Here is an 18,057-nt window from a genome sequence, read left to right as displayed (position 1 = left end):
CCTTTGATGGATTACAGTTTTGGAAATGGCCAAAGGCATCATCTGGAGCCCAGCTGTTACATAAGGTGGGTGATGTCTGTGTGGGTCTGTCCATCCATCCAACATAAGGTGACTGTAAAATGAGACTTAATTCTCTCAAAGTTCATTCTGAGGACAGCTTCAAATAAGTTGTAAAAATGTTTTGAGCCAAAGCAGCATTAATGGAGTAAGTGTAGAACCTCACAGGGAACATTCTAGTCTTGTTTGACTTGGTCTTCAATTTAAAAAAAAATGAATGACTCATTGCTTTTAGAAGTAACATTTTAATTCAGGTTGAGTAGTATATACTCAAGCGATGCACACATAAGGTCCAATCAGAATGGCTGTTGTAGGGGAGCAGAATTTGCCACCCCAAAATATCCTCTTTGGCACAAGGGTTATTTTAAGCTGGTTATCTTTAAGAAACTGCAGATACAGGCGAAACCTGAGTAACCCTTTTGTAAGAGAGGTTTACAGTTGTGAGGGAAATCTCCATTTGTAAGGGTGTCTCCCTTGCTCTACGAAGAAGAGGAGGATGACCAAATCTCTAGAAACTTATCAGTGGAGAAGGTGAGGACTTAAATTTGCATAACAACCTCACAATTGTTTACTGTGCTTTTCCTGGTAACCGTCCACCATAACTGACCTTCCAGCCCCAATATCTGCTTTTGTCTTTAGCTGAAAATAGTAGTTAAGGTGATAGTTTCTGCCATTTTGGAATTAGTTTTCCTGGGTCTCTCCCATGTGTACATTGTACTAAACTTTTGTTTTCCTCCTGTTAATCTTATGTCAATTTAATTATTAGGCCAGCCAAAGATGCTAGAAGGGGAAAAGGAAAAATTGTCCTCCCTGACCCTGTTAAGCATCAGTTTATACACCTCCTTAACACGCCACTTTCAGTCCTTTTCTCCCATGCATTTCTGGTTTAGTTTAGGAAGGCTTGTTTCAGAGTCATTCAAGGAGAACCTCCCATTGTTTCCACCCATTTTCCAACCTCCCATTGTTCCACACACTTGCCACACCTGAGGCTATGGCATTTGCCAAGAAAATCATTTTAGAAACATTAAGTCATTAATGCATAGGAATTGGAGTTGGACTGCCCGGGTTGAATCCCACTCCTTCATTGACTAGCTCTGTGACTTAACCCAAGTTATTTAACCTCTCAGAGCCCCAATTTTCTGTCATTAAATGGTGATTAAATTGGTCCCTAAGTATTACATGAGGTATCGACTAGGCTATAGAGCGCTTAGCACGCAGTATGACACATGGTATGTTTGCAAATGTTAGTTACCTAAAACAAAACTTGCAGGGTTCCAAGAATTAGAATGGAGGGAAAGGCCCAGCCTGGGCTTTGAGTATGGTGCCAAAACTGACAGCAGTTTTACTAGGTTTTATTGTTCTTAAAACACCTAAAGCTCTGTGTCCTGAGTACTTGATAAATATTAATTCATTTAATTCTCACAGCCCTGTGAGGTGGGTACAGTTATGCTCACTTTTACAGAAGTGGAAACCAAGGTTAAACTGAAGCCAGTAGCTTTCCCCGTGGTCTCAACAGCAAGCGGTAAGTGGTGGAGCCGCTGAGCAGAGGAGTCTGGCTCCAGAGGAGTGTTCGGAACCACTGCAGTCTGCTGCTTGTTTTGGTTCCCGAGGTATAAGAGATTCAGGCCCAATGTTTATGACATCAAACATGGCTGGCCAGTGCTAAAAGCATGTAAGCTGCTCTGTGGCTCTGAGACCTAAACCTATAGAACATACCTTTTAAAGTGTGTATTTACAGAGTTTAGATTTGGGTATGTTACAGGATTGGGTGGCTGCATGCTGTTCCTGAAATGCTCTAGAGTGAGACAGGGAGCCAGCACCTAAAACTGGCCCCCATTTTATTGTGCAGTTAGGCCAGGTTTACGTCTGTCCCATGGGTGGTGTAAAACTAAGTTCCTTTAATTCATGTGAGTATTGATTGGGTATCTAATGTTGCTCAGGCTAGGTACTGCCTAACCTAGAGGTAAATGAATTCAAGTAAATGAATGTAACAAAGTGTTAAACAGGAGAGAAGCAGAAGTGTTCCATTTTACCAGGGCTAAAGGTGAGAGGGTTGGGAGGACTTTAAGAGGGCCACTTGAGGTGATGACGCATATAAAAGAGCTGTGTGTAATTCCAGAAGTGTGTTAGAAGGGAAGAATCAAGGCAAGGGGAAAAACACATAATGAGCACCTCCTGTGTACAGAGGCACAATGTACACATTTACACATGGCCATTCAATCCTCAACGATGACTGTTTTTTTTAAAGCTGGGAGCACAGGAGTGCTGTTTTCATATATATAAAGGCAATATGCTGTGTATGCCTCTTCAGTAAGAGGTTGAAATAGCCTGGCTCAGCTGATGTGGTCCCAAAGCAAACTGAAGTAAACTGGCAGACCAGGCAATCACCCTGTCAGCTCTGTGAGTGCCAGTATATGTCCCCCATCTCCACCAGTCCCCATCAGTATTACCTGGCATGTGGAATTTTGCTGAGTGAGAACGATTAACTAGGGCTCAGTAAGAAGGTAAGTAAGCCGAGGGTTTTAGAAAAATACAAAATTTTAATCTTTACATATGATACAATCATGTCAAGGTCCCTAACTTAAAAAAAATTCTTTAATTTTAATTGATTTAAATCTGCAGAGCAAAACAAGTCTTAGCCTACACTGACCTGATTTAAAAAAAAAAAAAATCTTCCTCTGTGCACTTTTTCCTTCAGCCTGAGGCTCTTTCCTGATCTCACAGATAGAAGCTGATCAGCTTCCCTCTGGGAATAACAACTTGAAAGCTAACCCACCCAGTTCCTGCCACTGGTAAGCAGAAGTTCATTTTCCCCTTCTCTGTCACTGAGGATACTGCAGCCTCAGGCCCAACACCCAAGTCCAGGCATCTGCAGGCAGGAGCTGATATGCTAATAAATCCCTGGGATTTATCTCCCACATGACTTTCTCCAACCAGCTGGCCCACATTTTGGAATGTGGCTCTGTAAGGCACCAAGTGATTTTAAGAATTGGCTCTGTCTCTGATTTAAGGCGGCCTCCCTTTTACACACCACTTGTGCTCGTGGCTGCTGGATGCTAGCCTGCCCCTCCAACCCGTTACATCCTGGACAGTGTGCTGACAGGCCCCAGGATGCTATTAGTGGAAGGAAGGCAGCTTTGGGAAGTTTTCTTCTAGCCCTCAAGGCAGGAAATAGTTAATTCTCTGGGAAATAGATTTGCATCCCTGAGAAGAGAAGAGTTGTTCCTCCTTGGGGACGTACACCATCATCTTGGCGATTTCATCTAGTGCCTCTTCCGTATACAGGAGCTCCTGGCTCAGGAAAGCATCACGTGCACACAGCCTCACGTGACGGTACTCCAGTGGCAGGAAGGGGATGAAGATGTCAATCAGGTTTTCCTTCACAAGACAGCTGTGTCCAAAGCCACTGTCTAAAATCAAGAGCAAAGTTACATGGAGTCTGACCGGGGGCTGAACCCAACTGGAATTGTGAGGTGTCCCCCACCCTTAGGCCCGGGCAAGGTTTGTTCTCATATGCCAACTCCAGGAGGGCTGTCTGAACTTTATGTCAAGAACTATGCAACTGTGTCTTCCTTTAGGGAAACAGGGCCGTGATTAACTGGATGTGTGAGAGGGGGAGAGGGGCTATGCCTGCCAGGTTATGGTTTCATTGGATGGCAGAAAGCAGAAGGTGGAGTGACCCTACCTATCCGACTGGAGGCTGAGCCACTGAGGCTCTCACAGTGAGACTTTCTTCCTCAGGGTCTGCATACTCCATAGACCACTGCCTGTATGGCCACGGCCAACTACTCCCTTACAAAGGACTTTCAGAAAAGGACTTCAGCTTTCTTGGCACTTTTCTAGTGCCTATCTGAAGTTGACAACGAGATGATTATATGGTGCATCCTCTGTGATCCTGAATACCCTATCTCATGAGTACACCTTCTAGTACATACACATTACCCTCCTCCTCCCCTCTCCACAGAGGCTTATTTTCTGCAAGGCTGGGAGTCACTTACCTGTGGATTCCACAATCTCAGCCTGGAGTTGGGGCTCCAAGTGCTCCATCCCAATTTCTTCCCGGGACCACCCAGCCTTAAGCAGGTTCAGGACTACCTCATTGATGATATTGCCCCCAAGGTTACTGAAAGAGACAAGCCCGGTTAACAGATTCTGTTGTTGATTTTTTTTAATTGAAGTAGAGTTGATTTACAATGTTGGGTTAGTTTCAGATGAACAACAAAGTAATTTAGTTTTATATATATTTTTCAGATTATTTTCCATTATAGGTGATTACAATATCATTGTTGGGAAAATTTTCCATTATAGGTGATTATAATATTGTTGGGAATATCGTTCCCTGTGTTATACAGTAAATCCTTGTTGCTTATCTATTTTATATAGTATCTGTAAATCCCATACCCCTAATTTATCACCGCCCCCCTTTCCCCTTTAGTAACCAGAACTTTGTTTTCTACATTTGTGGATCTATTTCTGTTTTGTATATAGATTCATTTGTATTATTTTTTTAAGTTCCATATATAAGTGATATCACATAATAGTTGTCTTTTTCTAACTTACTTCACTTAGTATGATATTCTCTAGGTCCATCCAGCAAAGGCAATATTTCTTTATTATGGCCGGTTAACATTCCATATTGTGTGTGTGTGTGTATACCACATCTTCTTAAACGAATTGTCTGTTGATAGGCATTTGGGTTGTTTCCATGTCTTGGCTATTGTAGAGTGCTGCTGTGAACACTGGGGTGTTAAAGAACAGCACACTAGTGCTGCTAAAGAACACTGCATGTATTGTTTCAAATTAGAATTTTTATCATTTCTGGATATATGCTTAGGAGTGGGATTGCTGGATCATATGGTAGCTCTATTTTTAGTTTTCTGAGGAACCTCCACACTGTTTTCCATAGTGGCTGCACCAATTTACATTCCCACCAACAGTGTAGGAAGGTTCCCTTTTCTCTACACCCTCTCCAGCATTTATTATTTGTAGATTTTTAGATGGTAGCCATTCTGACCAGTGTGAGGTGATACCTCATTGTGGTTTGTTTGTTTTTTTAAATTTATTTAATTAAATAATTTATTTTTGGCTCCGTTGGGTCTTCGTTGCTGCACGCGGGCTTTCTCTAGTTGCAGCGAGCGGGGGCTACTCTTCATTGTGGTGAGTGCACAAAGATGGTATGATGTAGTTCTTTCCCTTGACTTGTGTGTGGAAGGAGAGGCACATGTGTGTGATTCCAGGACAGTGTGGCAAGGGCCAATGTAGGAGCAATTAGGGCCCAGGGAGAAGACTTCAAAGGGAAGATGAGAATTCTGGGCAAATGTAGACTGAGTAGTGATCATCAGACACAAGGCAGGGAAGGGCACGTGTCCAGGCGTGGACGATCAGAGGGCTTGTGGGGTTCAGGGGCTGCAAGTAGCTTGGAGAGGCTGGAGGAGCATAGGCATGAAAGGTAGGCTGAGCCTGGCATCAGGTCTTTGTGAGCCATGCACGTGGATTTTAGCTTATGGGCCATGGAGAGCTGTTGAAGGGTTTTGAACTTGAGAGTATAGGGTAGTAGGGTAGTCAGTCTGATCGACTTTACTTCCTAAGAAAATCATTCTTGGGCCACAGTGGTTGGATTGAAGAGAAAGCTAGTCAGAGAGCTTTTTGCAGTAGTCCATGTTTAGAGGTGATGTAGGCAATGGAGAAGGGTTTAGAATTAGTGTAGGAGACACAATTGACAGGACCTTGTAACTGATGGATGTGAGAAGTGAGAGAAAGGAGGTCAACAAAGAAAACAAGTGTCTGCCTTGAGTGGCCTGCAGCCCCCTCAGCGAAAGTGGAATATAGGAGAAGGGTGGAGGTGCCAGCTTGGATTTACACACGTTTGAGTGTTGTGCACTTGCCTGTGACCTCGCCAGGGGTTGTGATTTCACTGGGCAACTGGAATCGTGGGTCTAAAATACAGGAAAGAGGAGTGAGAGAGATGAAGGGGAGAGGAAATCTTAGAGCTGGGAAGGAGGAAGTGGAGGCTGGGACTGGCAGCACGTCGTCCTCCCCGCCCCTGATATACTTCTCTCCACCCCACTGCACTCATCTCCCCTCCCAGGCCTTCTGCCAGCTCCTTAAACAAACCGAGCTCTGCCCTGCTTTTTCCTCAGGTGCAGCAGAGTGAGGGAATATAATGAGTGAAGGAAACAGGGAGACAGGTGGCAAGTGAAGGGGTGGGGATCCAGTATTTCCATTCTCTTCTCATCAAGCTGTTGACACTCAGGTATGTTAGCTTATTTGTCTTCTCATTTAGCATTTGAGTGTATCCTAGGGGCCAGGCTTGGGACACAGAGGAGGAGCTGGGTGGTTCTCTCCCTGCCTGCCTCCATGGACGGGCAAGGAGAGAGAGGCTGGGGCAGGCATCCTTTCCTGCCAAGTGATCCAATCTTCCTTCTTGTAGGGGCCAGTGTGCCCCTCATGGCTAGATTTTACCTGAGGCCATGAGCCCCCAGCTAGAGAGCCTGGGGGCTCCCTGCTCAAGTTCAGCTGCTCAGCCAGACTTCCCCTGACATCTGTAGCTGGGGAAGCTGCTTATGACGACACTCTTCTACTTCCTGAAGCTGTGGCCCTACTCCTCCTCCTGCAGGAAGGCCTGCCAGGCAGGTCATCTGTGTACACGCAAGACCACAGTTGCATCAGCTGAGGCAAGACCTGCCCACGGCCAAGGGATTGCCCAATCCTGCATTCCTCACAGGAGGCAAAGGAGGGTTTACCTTTTCCATGGGCTGCAGGACAGGCATCCAGGGTAAAAGGGAGAGGAAGAGGATTCACTTCCTCAGCCCCAGGGGCACAGACTCTGGTGCCTTCCCCATTTCGACCCAGAAAGCCACCTGACACTAAGTTTCTTGAGAGCATAAGCCTAGCCTCTTTGTGGTAACCCAGTGCCTAGCACCTATCAGGTGCTCAATATTTATTAACTGTTTGTTTGTTTATTGAATAAATGGACATCTCTGCATGCTTGTCTACACTATCTCTCCTTTTGTCCCACAGCCAATGTCTCTCTTCTTCCTCCATGTTACAGGCTTCATCTCACCCACCAATACATAACCTGGGCCCCTTTTCTATTCCAACCCCACCCCTAGTCTTCAGCTCCTGAGGCACCAACAATTATACCTTTAAACAGACGTTGCCTTCCCGGAACACTTCAATTCCCTTGCACAGCCTCCCAGGTTGCCTGCTGACTAGGAGGTCTGAAGGGATCAAGGGACAGAAGGCACCTCTAGAGATGAACTCTCTCCCCTGGCTCTGGGACAGGATGACATGAAATCTCACCACAGGGGAAGGAGGCTCAAAGGCCTCTCCAGAACTGTGATCACAAAACCCAGCCTTAACTGCTAAGTCTTCCCTGAAGAAGAGATACAAACTTGACTCAATCATAATCTCTCTGAACCTTAGTTTCCTAAGTTGTAAAATGAGAGACTTGAAGCAGACAATTTAAGAAGCCCTCCTTAGGTCACCTTGGATTCAGTGGTCAGTCAACAAATAGACACTTCTGTGGAGCACCTGCTATGTGCTGGGGTATAAGGCCTTTGATTCCATGAATAACTGACATTTGTATAGTTCTTTGCATTTTTCAAAGCCCTTTCTATCCATTCTTTTTCTGACAGCAGCCCAAAGAAAACAGGCATTAATTACCCTCTTCACTTTACAGCTTCAACGGAAGAGGCCAGTAGCTCTGATCCCCGGCGTTCCACTGTGCCTGTCCTGCCCCGTGACTCCATTCCCAGAGCCTTCTGTACTTGGTAGAAATGGGCAAAAGTAGTCAATGTTAGTAGTTAGTTAGTCAATGTTACTAACTACTAAGCAAGTAGTTAGTACTTGGCCAGGGGCCCCAAATTCCTCAGGCCCAGATGAAGGACTGGCTGAGTGCTGGGGCAACTCTAGCCACAGCCCCGCTCCCCACTACACCCCCTGCTTCAGCTGCCACCCAACACCACGGCTTTGCAGGGGGGCCAGCAGAGCCACTAGCACTTCACTTCAAATAGCAGGTTTAGGATTTTTTTCAGGATTAAACCACTGGCCTTACACTAGTGATTTGTTTACACCATCAATTTGAATCAGCTGTGCTTTTCTTTTAACTATGAGTCCTCACCACACAGGTAAAGTTATTGTAGAAATCAAGTCCAGAGACACCATCTATCTTCCCCCACCTATCACTAGACTAGCTGAAAACTTTGTGGTTTAAAGGTGCTACTTTCTGGCTGCCCGAGGCAGGGGTGCAAGGTGCTGCACCGCACTGACAGCCTGGCTGGCCCACGGGCTCCAGACAGTCCACCCAGGCCTGTTGGGGACCACTGGCTCTCACAGGCCGGGCCCACACCGGGGCCACTGGAACTGGAAGCCATGTCTTCGCCTCTCTGTCACCAGTGTGCATCCTCCTCCCTAGGGGCTCAAAGGCTCCTTCAGGGCCAGTGCAGCCTCTGCATCCCCTGCTACAGTAGGCCCACAGGGCAGCTTGTCCGCAGTGGCTCTCTTCCTGGCCCTGCCTCCACTCTGTCAGTGTCTGCTCATCAGGACCCTGTGGCCTCAGACAGTGCACAGATGCTGGGTCACTAGGGGGAAAGGGCAGGTGGTGGGACAGGGGCACTGCCAGCAGATCAGTGACCAAAATACTACAAACGCAAACATTTGCCTAGAGTTAGCAGGGTCACCTGGGTCACATTAGGAAATCCTGGCAATAGCAAGGGCGAGGTTTTCCAAGCTGAGAACTGGTGGGGAAGTCAGTGCCCTGGCACCTCGAGCCAAGCTGGGGAAAGGTCGGCCACAGCCATAAGGCAGAAGTGGGCTTGGCCTGGAAGGAGGAAGGAACCAGCAGTGGAGGGGGGAAGAAGCCACGCGTGAAGTCAAAGGATCCCTACGATAGAAAGGGCGTCCTGAGGTAGCTGGGCACTAGGCTTCCTTCTGTTCTGAGGGAAGGACTCTGCCTGCAGGAATGGTTCCAGGGGTCCCCTGCCCCCACCCCCTGCCAGGGCTTGGGTGGAGAAGCCTTGGGGAACCAAGGTGACTCCTTATTTTGCCTCCTCTGCATTTTGGAGCCCCTACCTAATTCACTGCAACAGGAAGAGATCTGTACTTCTGGGCTACCTCAGAAGGTGATAAGTAGTATACAGAGTTTACTGTCCTTGCCTCCTAATTCTGATCACTCAAGTCATGTCAGAAAATCTTTCTCTGCTTTTCTCTTAAAATCACCTTTGGGGGCTCCCAAAGGCCCTCCTTTGCAACGCATTATAGTGTCCCGTCAGCCTTACTTATAGACCAGGAAGGACTTGCCACTAACACACCAAAATCCCAACCAAGCAACAGTTTAAACCAGTTCCACCTTGTCTTGTGGGTCCACAATGAAACAAGATCTACCCTCCACAGCTCACTCCTTCGCACACTCCAAGCCTGGATGAAAAACCAGACTCCTTACTTCTCACAGGGTGGACCCTAAAGCTGGGGGAAATCCCCTAGCAAGCATGTATTGGCCTGCAGGAGGCGAGTTACAGTGGGGAGGAGTGGTTTGGCTTCCACTGAGTGCAAGAAGCTGCTTGTGAAGCATTCAAGTTGGGCCAACAGGGACCCAAACTTGACCGCTAACAGACCTTGGGCAGGACTTTCTGTTGGAGCTGCCATAAAAAGACAGGATTGGACAGCTTGATTTCAAAATTAACTTTTTGCAAGCCATTTCTAGAGCCTGTGGCACACAGTAAGAGGGAACTCCTAGTGTGTACATTTCCAACTATATTACAAAGCTTTAGCAATCAAAGCAGTATGGTATTGACATATAAACAGACACACAGATAAATGGAACAGAATAGAGCCTGGAAATAAATCCACACATATATGGTTAATTAATTTACGATAGAGGAGCTATAAATATGCAATGGGGAAATGAATGACAGTCTCTTCAATAAATGGTACCAGGAAGCTACATGCAAAAAAATGAACTTGACCACAAAAAAATGCTAGAACTGACCAAACAAGATACCCTATAACCAAAGACGAAGAAGAAGCCACAATGAGACGGTAGGAGGGGCATAACTGCGATAAAATCAAATCCCATACCTGCTGGGTGGGCAACCCACAAACTAGAAAATAATCATATCACAGAAGTTCTCCCACAGGAGTGAAAGTTCTGAGCCTCACGTCAGGCTCCCCAACCTGGGGGTCTGGCAACAGGAGGAGGAGCCCCAAGAGAATCTGGCTTTGAAGGCCAGTGGGGTGTGAGCACAGGAATTTCACAGGACTAGGGGAAGCAGAAACTCCACTCCTGGAGGGTGCACACAACGTCTTGTGTGCACCAGGACCCAGGGAAAAAAGCAGTGACCTCATAAGAGCCTAGGCAAGACCTGCTTGCTGGTATTGGAGGCTCTGCTTTGGAGGCAGGGGGCAGCTGTGGCTCATTGTGGAGAAAAAGACAACGGTGGCGGCAGTTCTGGGGAGTGCTCATTGGCATGAGCCCTGCTGGAGGCTGCTATTTTCTCACCAAGACCTGGTCCCACAACAGCCTTCAGGCTCCAGTGCTGGGACCTCAGACCGAACAGGGCAGGAACACAGCCACACCCATCAGCAGACAGGGTGCTTAAAGTCTTCCTGAGCATACAGCTACCTGCTAAACACACCCCTTGACATGGCCCTGCCCACCAGAGGGACAAGACCCAGCTCAACTGCAATCACAGAAAGTTATACAAAATGAAAAGGCAGAGGAATGTGTCCCAGATGAAGAAACAAGATAAAACCCCAGAAGAACAACTAAATGAAGTGGAGACAGGCAATCTACCTGAAAAAGAATTCAGAGTAATGACAGTAAAGATGATCCAAGATCTCAGAAAAAGAATGGAAGCACAGATCTAGAAAATACAAGAAATGTTTAACAAAGACCTAGAAGAACTAAAGAATAAGCACACAGGGCTTCCCTGGTGGCGCAGTGGTTGAGAATCTGCCTGCCAATGCAGTGGACACGGGTTCAAGCCCTGGTCTGGGAAGATCCCACATGCCGCAGAGCAACTAGGCCCGTGAGCCACAACTACTGAGCCTGCACGTCTGGAGCTTGTGCTCTGCAACAAAAGAGGCCACAATAGTGAGAGGCCCAAGCACAGTGATGAAGAGTGGCCCCTGCTTGCCAGAACTAGAGAAAGCCCTCACACAGAAACGAAGACCCAACACAGCCAAAAATAAATACATAAATTTAAAAAAAAAGAATCTGTTACAAAGTGAGGAAGGCAATCCTCATAAAAGTAAAAAAAAATAAAGCAGACAGATGAACAATACAATAACTGAAATACAAAATACACTAAAAGGAATCAATAGCAGAATAACTGAGGCAGAAGAACGGATAAGTGAGCTGGAACACAGAATGGTGGGAATCACTGCCATGGAACAGAATAAAGAAAAAAGAATGAAAAGAAAAGAGGACAATCTAGGATACCACTGGGACAACATTAAATGCAACAACATTCGCATTATAGGAGTCCCAGAAGGAGAAGCGAGAGAGAGGACCTGAGAAAATATTTGAAGAGATAATAGCTGAAAAATTCCCTAACATGGGAAAGAAAACAGTCACCCAAGTCCAGGAAGCACACAGAGTCCCAGGCAGGATAAATGCAAGGAGGAACATGCCGAGACACACAGTAATTAAACTGACAAAAATTAAAGACAAAGAAAAAGTACTGAAAGCAACAAGAGAGGGCTTCCCTGGTAGCGCAGTGGTTGAGAACCTGCCTGCTAATGCAGGGGACATGGGTTCGAGCCCTGGTCTGGGAGAATCCCACATGCTGTGGAGCAACTAGGCCCGTGAGCCACAACTACTGAGCCTGCATGTTTGGAGCCTGTGCTCCATAACTAGAGAGGCCACGATAGTTAGAGGCCCGTGCACCGTGATGAAGGGTGGCACCCGCTTGCCACAACTAGAGATAGCCCTCGAAACAAAGCCCAGAAACGAAGACCCAACACAGCAAAAATAAGTAAATTAATCAATAAACTCCTACCCCCAACATCTTCTTTGAAAAAAAAAAAAAAAAAAAAGCAACAAGAGAAAAGCAACAGATGACACACGAGGGAATTCCCATAAGGTTATCAGCTGATTTCTCAGCAGAAACTCTGCAGGCCAGAAGGGAGTGGCATGATGTATTTAAAGTGAAGAAAGGGAAGAACCTACAACCAAGAATACTCTACCCAGCAAGGCTCTCATTCAGATTCAATAGAGAAATCAAAAGTTTTACAAACGAGCAAAAGCTAAGAGAATTCAGCACCACCAGACCAGCTTTGCAGATTCTCTAGGCAGAAAAGAAAAGGCCACAACTAGAAACAAGAAAATTATGAATGGAAAAGCTGACTGGAAAAGGCGAACATACAGTAAAGGTAGGAAATCACCCACACACAAATATGATATCGAAACCAGCAATCATGAGAAAAGGTGAGTACAAATGCAGGATATTGGAAATGCATTTGAAATGAAAAGACCAGCAACTTAAAACAATCTTGTTTATATATAGACTCTTATATCAAAATCTCATGGTAACCACAAACTGAAAATCTACAATAGATACACAAAAGAAAAAGGAATACAAAAACAACACTAATGTTAGTCATCAAATCACAAGAGAACAAAAGGAAAGGAAAAAAAGACCTACAAAATGAATCCAGAACAATTAACAAAATGGCAATAAGAACATACATATCAGTAATTACCATAGGACTTCCCTGGTGGCGAAGTGGTTAACAATCCGCCTGCCAATGCAGGGGACACGGGTTCGAACCCTGGTCCGAGAAGATCCCACATGCCATGGAACAACTAAGCCTGTGTGCCACAACTACTGAGCCTGCGCTCTAGAACCTGTGGGCCACAACTACTGAAGCCCGTGCACCTAGAGCCTGTGCTCTACAAGAGAAGCCACCGCAATGAGAAGCCCGCGTACCACGATGAAGAGTAGCCCCCGCTCGCCGCAGCTAGAGAAAGCCTGAGCACAGCAATGGAGACCCAACATAGCCAAAAATAAATAAATAAAAAATAAATAAATTTATTTAAAAAGATTACCTTAAATGTAAATGGATTAAATGCTCCAACCAAAGGACACAGACTGGCTGAATGGATACAAAAACAAGACCTGTATATATGCTGTCTATAAGAGACCGACTTCAGACCTAGAGATACATGCAGACTGAAAGTGAGGGGATGGAAAAAGGTATTTCATGCAAATGTAAATCAAAAGAAAGCTGGAGGAGCAATACTCATATCAGACAAAATAGATTTTAAAATAAAGACTGTTAGACAAAGACACTACATAATGATCAAGGGATCAATCCAAGAAGAAGATATAACAATTATAAATATATATGCAACAATATATTTGAGCACCTAGATACACAAAAGGAGCACCTCAATATATAAGGCAAATACTAAGAGCCATAAGAGGAGAAACTGACAGTAACACAGAAGATAACACAGAAGAGTGGGGGACTTTAACACCCCATTTTCATCAATGGACAGATCATCCAGACAGAAAAATCAATAAAGAAACAGGCCTTAAATGATACATTAGACCAGGTGGACTTACTTGATATTTATAGAGCAATCCATCCAAAAGCAGCAGAATACACATTTTTCTCAAGTGCACATGGAACACTCTCCAGGACTGATAACATGCTAGGCCACAAAGCAACCCTCGGTAAATTTAAGAAAACTGAAATAATATCAAGCATCTTTTCCAACCACAACACTGAGATTAGAACTCTACAAGAAAAAAACTGTAAAAACACAAACACGCAGAGGCTAAACAGCATGCTACTAAACAACCAGTGTATCACTGAAGAAATCAAAGAGGAAATAAAAAAATACCTAGAGAAAAATGAAAATGAAAGCACGATGATCCAAAACCTAGGGGATGCAGAAAAAGCAGTTCTAAGAGGGAAGTTTATAGCAATACAATCTTACCTCAGGAAACAAGAAAAATCTCAAACAACCTAACTTTATACCTAAAGCACTAGAGAAGGAAGAACAAAACCCGAAGTAAAACGAAATAAATCATAAAGATCAGAGCAGAAGTAAATGAAATAAAGACGAAGAAAACAATAGAAAAGGTCAATGAAACTAAAAGCTGGTTCTTTGAAAAGATAAATAAAATTGATAAACCTTTAGCTAGACTCATCAAGAGAAAAAGGGAGAGGGCTCAAATCAATGAAATTAGAAATGAAAAAGAGAAGTTACAACAGACAACACAGAAATACAAAGGATCATAAGAGACTACTACAAATAACTATATGCCAATAAAATGGACAACCTAGAAGAAATAGACAAATTCTTAGAAAAGTACAATCTCCCAAGACTGACCCAGGAAGAAACAGAAAATATGAACAGACCAATCACAAGTACTGAAATTGAAACTGTGATTAAAAAACTCCCAACAAGCAAAAGTCCAGAACCAGAGGGCTTCACAGACGAATTCTATCAAACATTTAGAGAAGAGTTAACACCTATCTTTCTGAAACTATTCCAAAACAATTGCAGAGGAAGGAACACTCCTAAATTCATTCTGAGGCCCCACCACTCTGATAGCAAAACCAGACAAAGATACCACAAAAAAAGAAAATTACAGGCCAATATCACTGTTAAACATAGACACAAAAATCCTCAACAAAATACTAGCAAACCGAAACCAACAATACATTAAGAGGATCATATACCATGATCAAGTGGTATTTACCCCAGGGATGCAAGGATTTTTCAATATCTGCAAATCAAAAAATTCTTCAAAAAACTGAATTATAAAAACCATATGATCATCTTGAAGATGGCAGAGTAGGAAGTGCACTCACTCCCTCTTGCAAGAGAATCAGAATCACAACTAAATGCTGAACAATCATCGGCAGGAAGACACTGGAACTCACCAAAAAAGATATCCCATATGCAAAGACAAAGAGAAGGCGCAATGAGATGGTAGGAGGGGCGCAATCACGATAAAATCAAATCCCTTAACTGCTGGGTGGGTGACTCACAAATGGGAGATCAATTATACCACAGAAGTCCACCCACTGGAGTGAAGGTTCTGAGCCCCACGTCAGCCTTTTCAATCTGGGGGTCCAGCAACAGAAGGAGGAATTCCCAGAGAATCAGACTTTCAAGGCTAGCGAGGTTTGATTGCAGGACTTTGAAAGGACTGGGGGAAACAGAGACTCCATTCTTGAAGGGCACACACAAAGCAGTGTGCACATGAGGACCCAAGGGAAGGAGCAGTGACCCCATAGGAAATTGAACCAGACCTACCTGCATGTTGGAGGGTCTCCTGCAGAGGTGGGGGCCGGCTGTGGCTCACTGCAGGGACAAGGACACTGGCAGCAGAAGTTCTGGGAAGTACTCCTTGGAGTCCACCAAAGAGTCCACCATTCGTCCCACCAAAGAGGCCGTAGGCTCCAGTGCTGGCTTGCCTCGGCCCAAACAACCAACAGGGAGGGAACTCAGCCCCACCCATCAGCACAGACGTGGATTAAAGTTTTACTGAGCTCTCTGCCCACCAGAGCAACACCCAGCTCTACCCATCACCAGTCCCTCCCATTAGGAAGCTTGCACAAGCCTCTTAGATAGCCTCATCTACCAGAGAGCAGACAGTAGAAGCAAGAACTACAATCCTGCAGCCTGTAGAACGAAAACCACATTCACAGAAAGACAGACAAAATGAAAAGGCAGAGGACTATGTACCAGATGAAGGAACAAGATAAAACCCCAGAAAAACAACTAAATGAAGTGGAGATAGGCAACCTTCCAGAAAAAGAATTCAGAATAACGATAGTGAAGATGATCCAAGACCTTGGAAAAAGAATGGAGGCAAAGATCCAGAAGATGCAAGAAATGTTTAACAAAGACCTAGAAGAATTAAAGAACAAACAAACAGAGAGGAACAATACAATAACAAATGAAAAATACACTAGAAGGAATCAATAGCAGAATACCTGAGGCAGAAGAACAAATAAGTGACCTGGAAGACAGAATAGTGGAAATCAATGCTGTGGAACAGAATAAACAAAAAGAATGAAAAGAAATGAAGACAGCCTAAGAGACCTCTGGGACAACATTAAACACAAAAACATTCACATTATAGGGGTCCCAGAAGGAGAAGAGAGAGAGAAAGGACCCGAGAAAATATTTGAAGAGATTATAGTTGAAAACTTCCCTAACAGAGGAAAGGAAACAGTAAACCAAATCCAGGAACACAGAGAGTCCCAGGCAGGATAAACCCAAGGAGAAACATGCCGAGACACATAGTAATCATATTGACAAAAATTAAAGACAAAGAAAAATTATTAAAAGCAACATACAAGGGAACTCCCATAAGGTTAACAGCTGATTTCTCAGCAGAAACTCTGCAAGCCAGAAGGGAGTGGCAGGATATATTTAAAGTGATGAAAGGGAAGAACCTACAACCAAGATTACTCTACCCGGCAATGATCTCAATCAGATTCGATGGAGAAATCAGAAGTTTTACAGGCAAGCAAAAGCTAAGAGAATTCAGCACCTCCAAACGAGCTCTACAACAAAGCTAGAGGAACTTCTCGAAGTGGGAAACACAAGAGAAGAAAAGGACCTACAAAAACAAACCCAGAGCAATTAAGAAAATGGTAATAGGAACATACATATCGATAATTACCTTAAATGTGAATGGATTACATACACCAACCAAAAGACACAGGCTCGCCAAATGGATACAAAAACAAGACCCATATATGCTGTCTACAAGAGACCCACTTCAGACCTAGGGACACATACAGACTGAAAGTGAGGGGATGGAAAAAGATATTCCATGCAAATGGAAATCAGAAGAAAGCTGGACTAGCAATACTTGTATCAGATAAAATGACTTTAAAATAAAGAATGTTACAAGAGACAAGGAAGGACACTACATAATGATCAAGGGATCAATCCAAGAAGATAGAACAATTATAAATACATATGCCCCCAACAGAGGAGCACCTCAATAAATAAGGCAACTGCTAACAGCTATAACAGAGGAAATTGAGAGTAACACAGTAATAATGGGGGACTTTAATGCCTCACTTACACCAATGGACAGATCATCCAGACAGAAAATTAATAAGGAAACACAAGCTTTAAATGACACAATAGACAGATAGATATAATTGATATTTATAGGACATTCCATCAGAAAACAGCAGATTACACTTTCTTCTCAAGAGCACATGGAACATTCTCCAGGACAAATCACGTCTTGGGTCACAAATCAAGCCTCAGTAAATTTACGAAAATTGAAGTCATATCAAGTGTCTTTTCTGATCACAATGCTATGAGATTAGAAATAAATTACAGGGAAAAAAACGTAAAAAACAAACACATGGAGGCTAAAAAATACATTACTAAATAACAAAGAGATCACTGAACAAATCAAAGAGGAAATCAAAAAATACCTAGAGACAAATGACAATGAAAACACCATTATCCAAAACCTATGGGACGCAGCAAAAGCAGTTCGAAGACGGAAGTTTATAGCAATACAAGCCTACCTCAAGAAACAAGAAAAATCTAATATAAACAATCTAACCTTACACCTAAAAGAATTAGAGGAAGAAGAACAAAAAACCCCCAAAGTCAGCAGAAGGAAAGAAATCATAAAGATCAGAGCAGAAATAAATGAAATAGAAACAAATAAAATAGTAGCAAAGATCAATAAAACTAGAAGCTGGTTCTTTGAGAAGATAAACAAAATTGATAAACCTTTAGCCAGACTCATCAAGAAAAACAGGGAGAGGATTCAAATCAATAAAATTATAAATGAAAAAGGAGAAGTTACAACGGACCCCGCAGAAATACAAAGCATCATAAGAGACAACGACGTGCAACTCTATGCCAATAAAATGGACAGCCTGGAAGAAATGGACAAATTCATAGAAAGGTATAACCTGCCAAAGCTGAACCAGGAAGAAACAGAAAAGATGAACAGACCAATCACAAGTAATGAAATTGAAACTGTGATTAAAAAT

The 18,057-nt window shown here is 43.9% G+C and overlaps 1 protein-coding gene across 3 annotated transcripts in view; it reads right to left on the bottom strand.

Moving 5' to 3' along the window:
- Window positions 1-78: 78 nt before the first annotated feature.
- TOR3A (torsin family 3 member A) overlaps window positions 79-18,057 on the bottom strand; it is a 37,435-nt gene continuing 19,456 nt past the window's right edge. For all 3 annotated transcript variants that reach the window (XM_028488601.2, XM_024133654.2, XM_024133655.2), the window contains 2 exons: window positions 4,056-4,180; window positions 79-3,467 (listed from right to left, as the gene is read on the bottom strand). In XM_028488601.2, coding sequence (XP_028344402.1) covers window positions 3,217-3,467; window positions 4,056-4,180 — 376 coding nt within the window. In that variant the 3' untranslated portion in view covers window positions 79-3,216. The remainder of the gene's footprint in view (window positions 3,468-4,055; window positions 4,181-18,057) is intronic.

The sequence above is a fragment of the Physeter macrocephalus genome, chromosome 4 (genome assembly GCF_002837175.3).
Source record: "Physeter macrocephalus isolate SW-GA chromosome 4, ASM283717v5, whole genome shotgun sequence".
In the NCBI taxonomy this organism is placed as follows: Eukaryota; Metazoa; Chordata; class Mammalia; order Artiodactyla; family Physeteridae; genus Physeter; species Physeter macrocephalus.
Note: the sequence above shows the minus strand (reverse complement) of the source record. Positions and strands in the feature narration are given on the sequence as shown.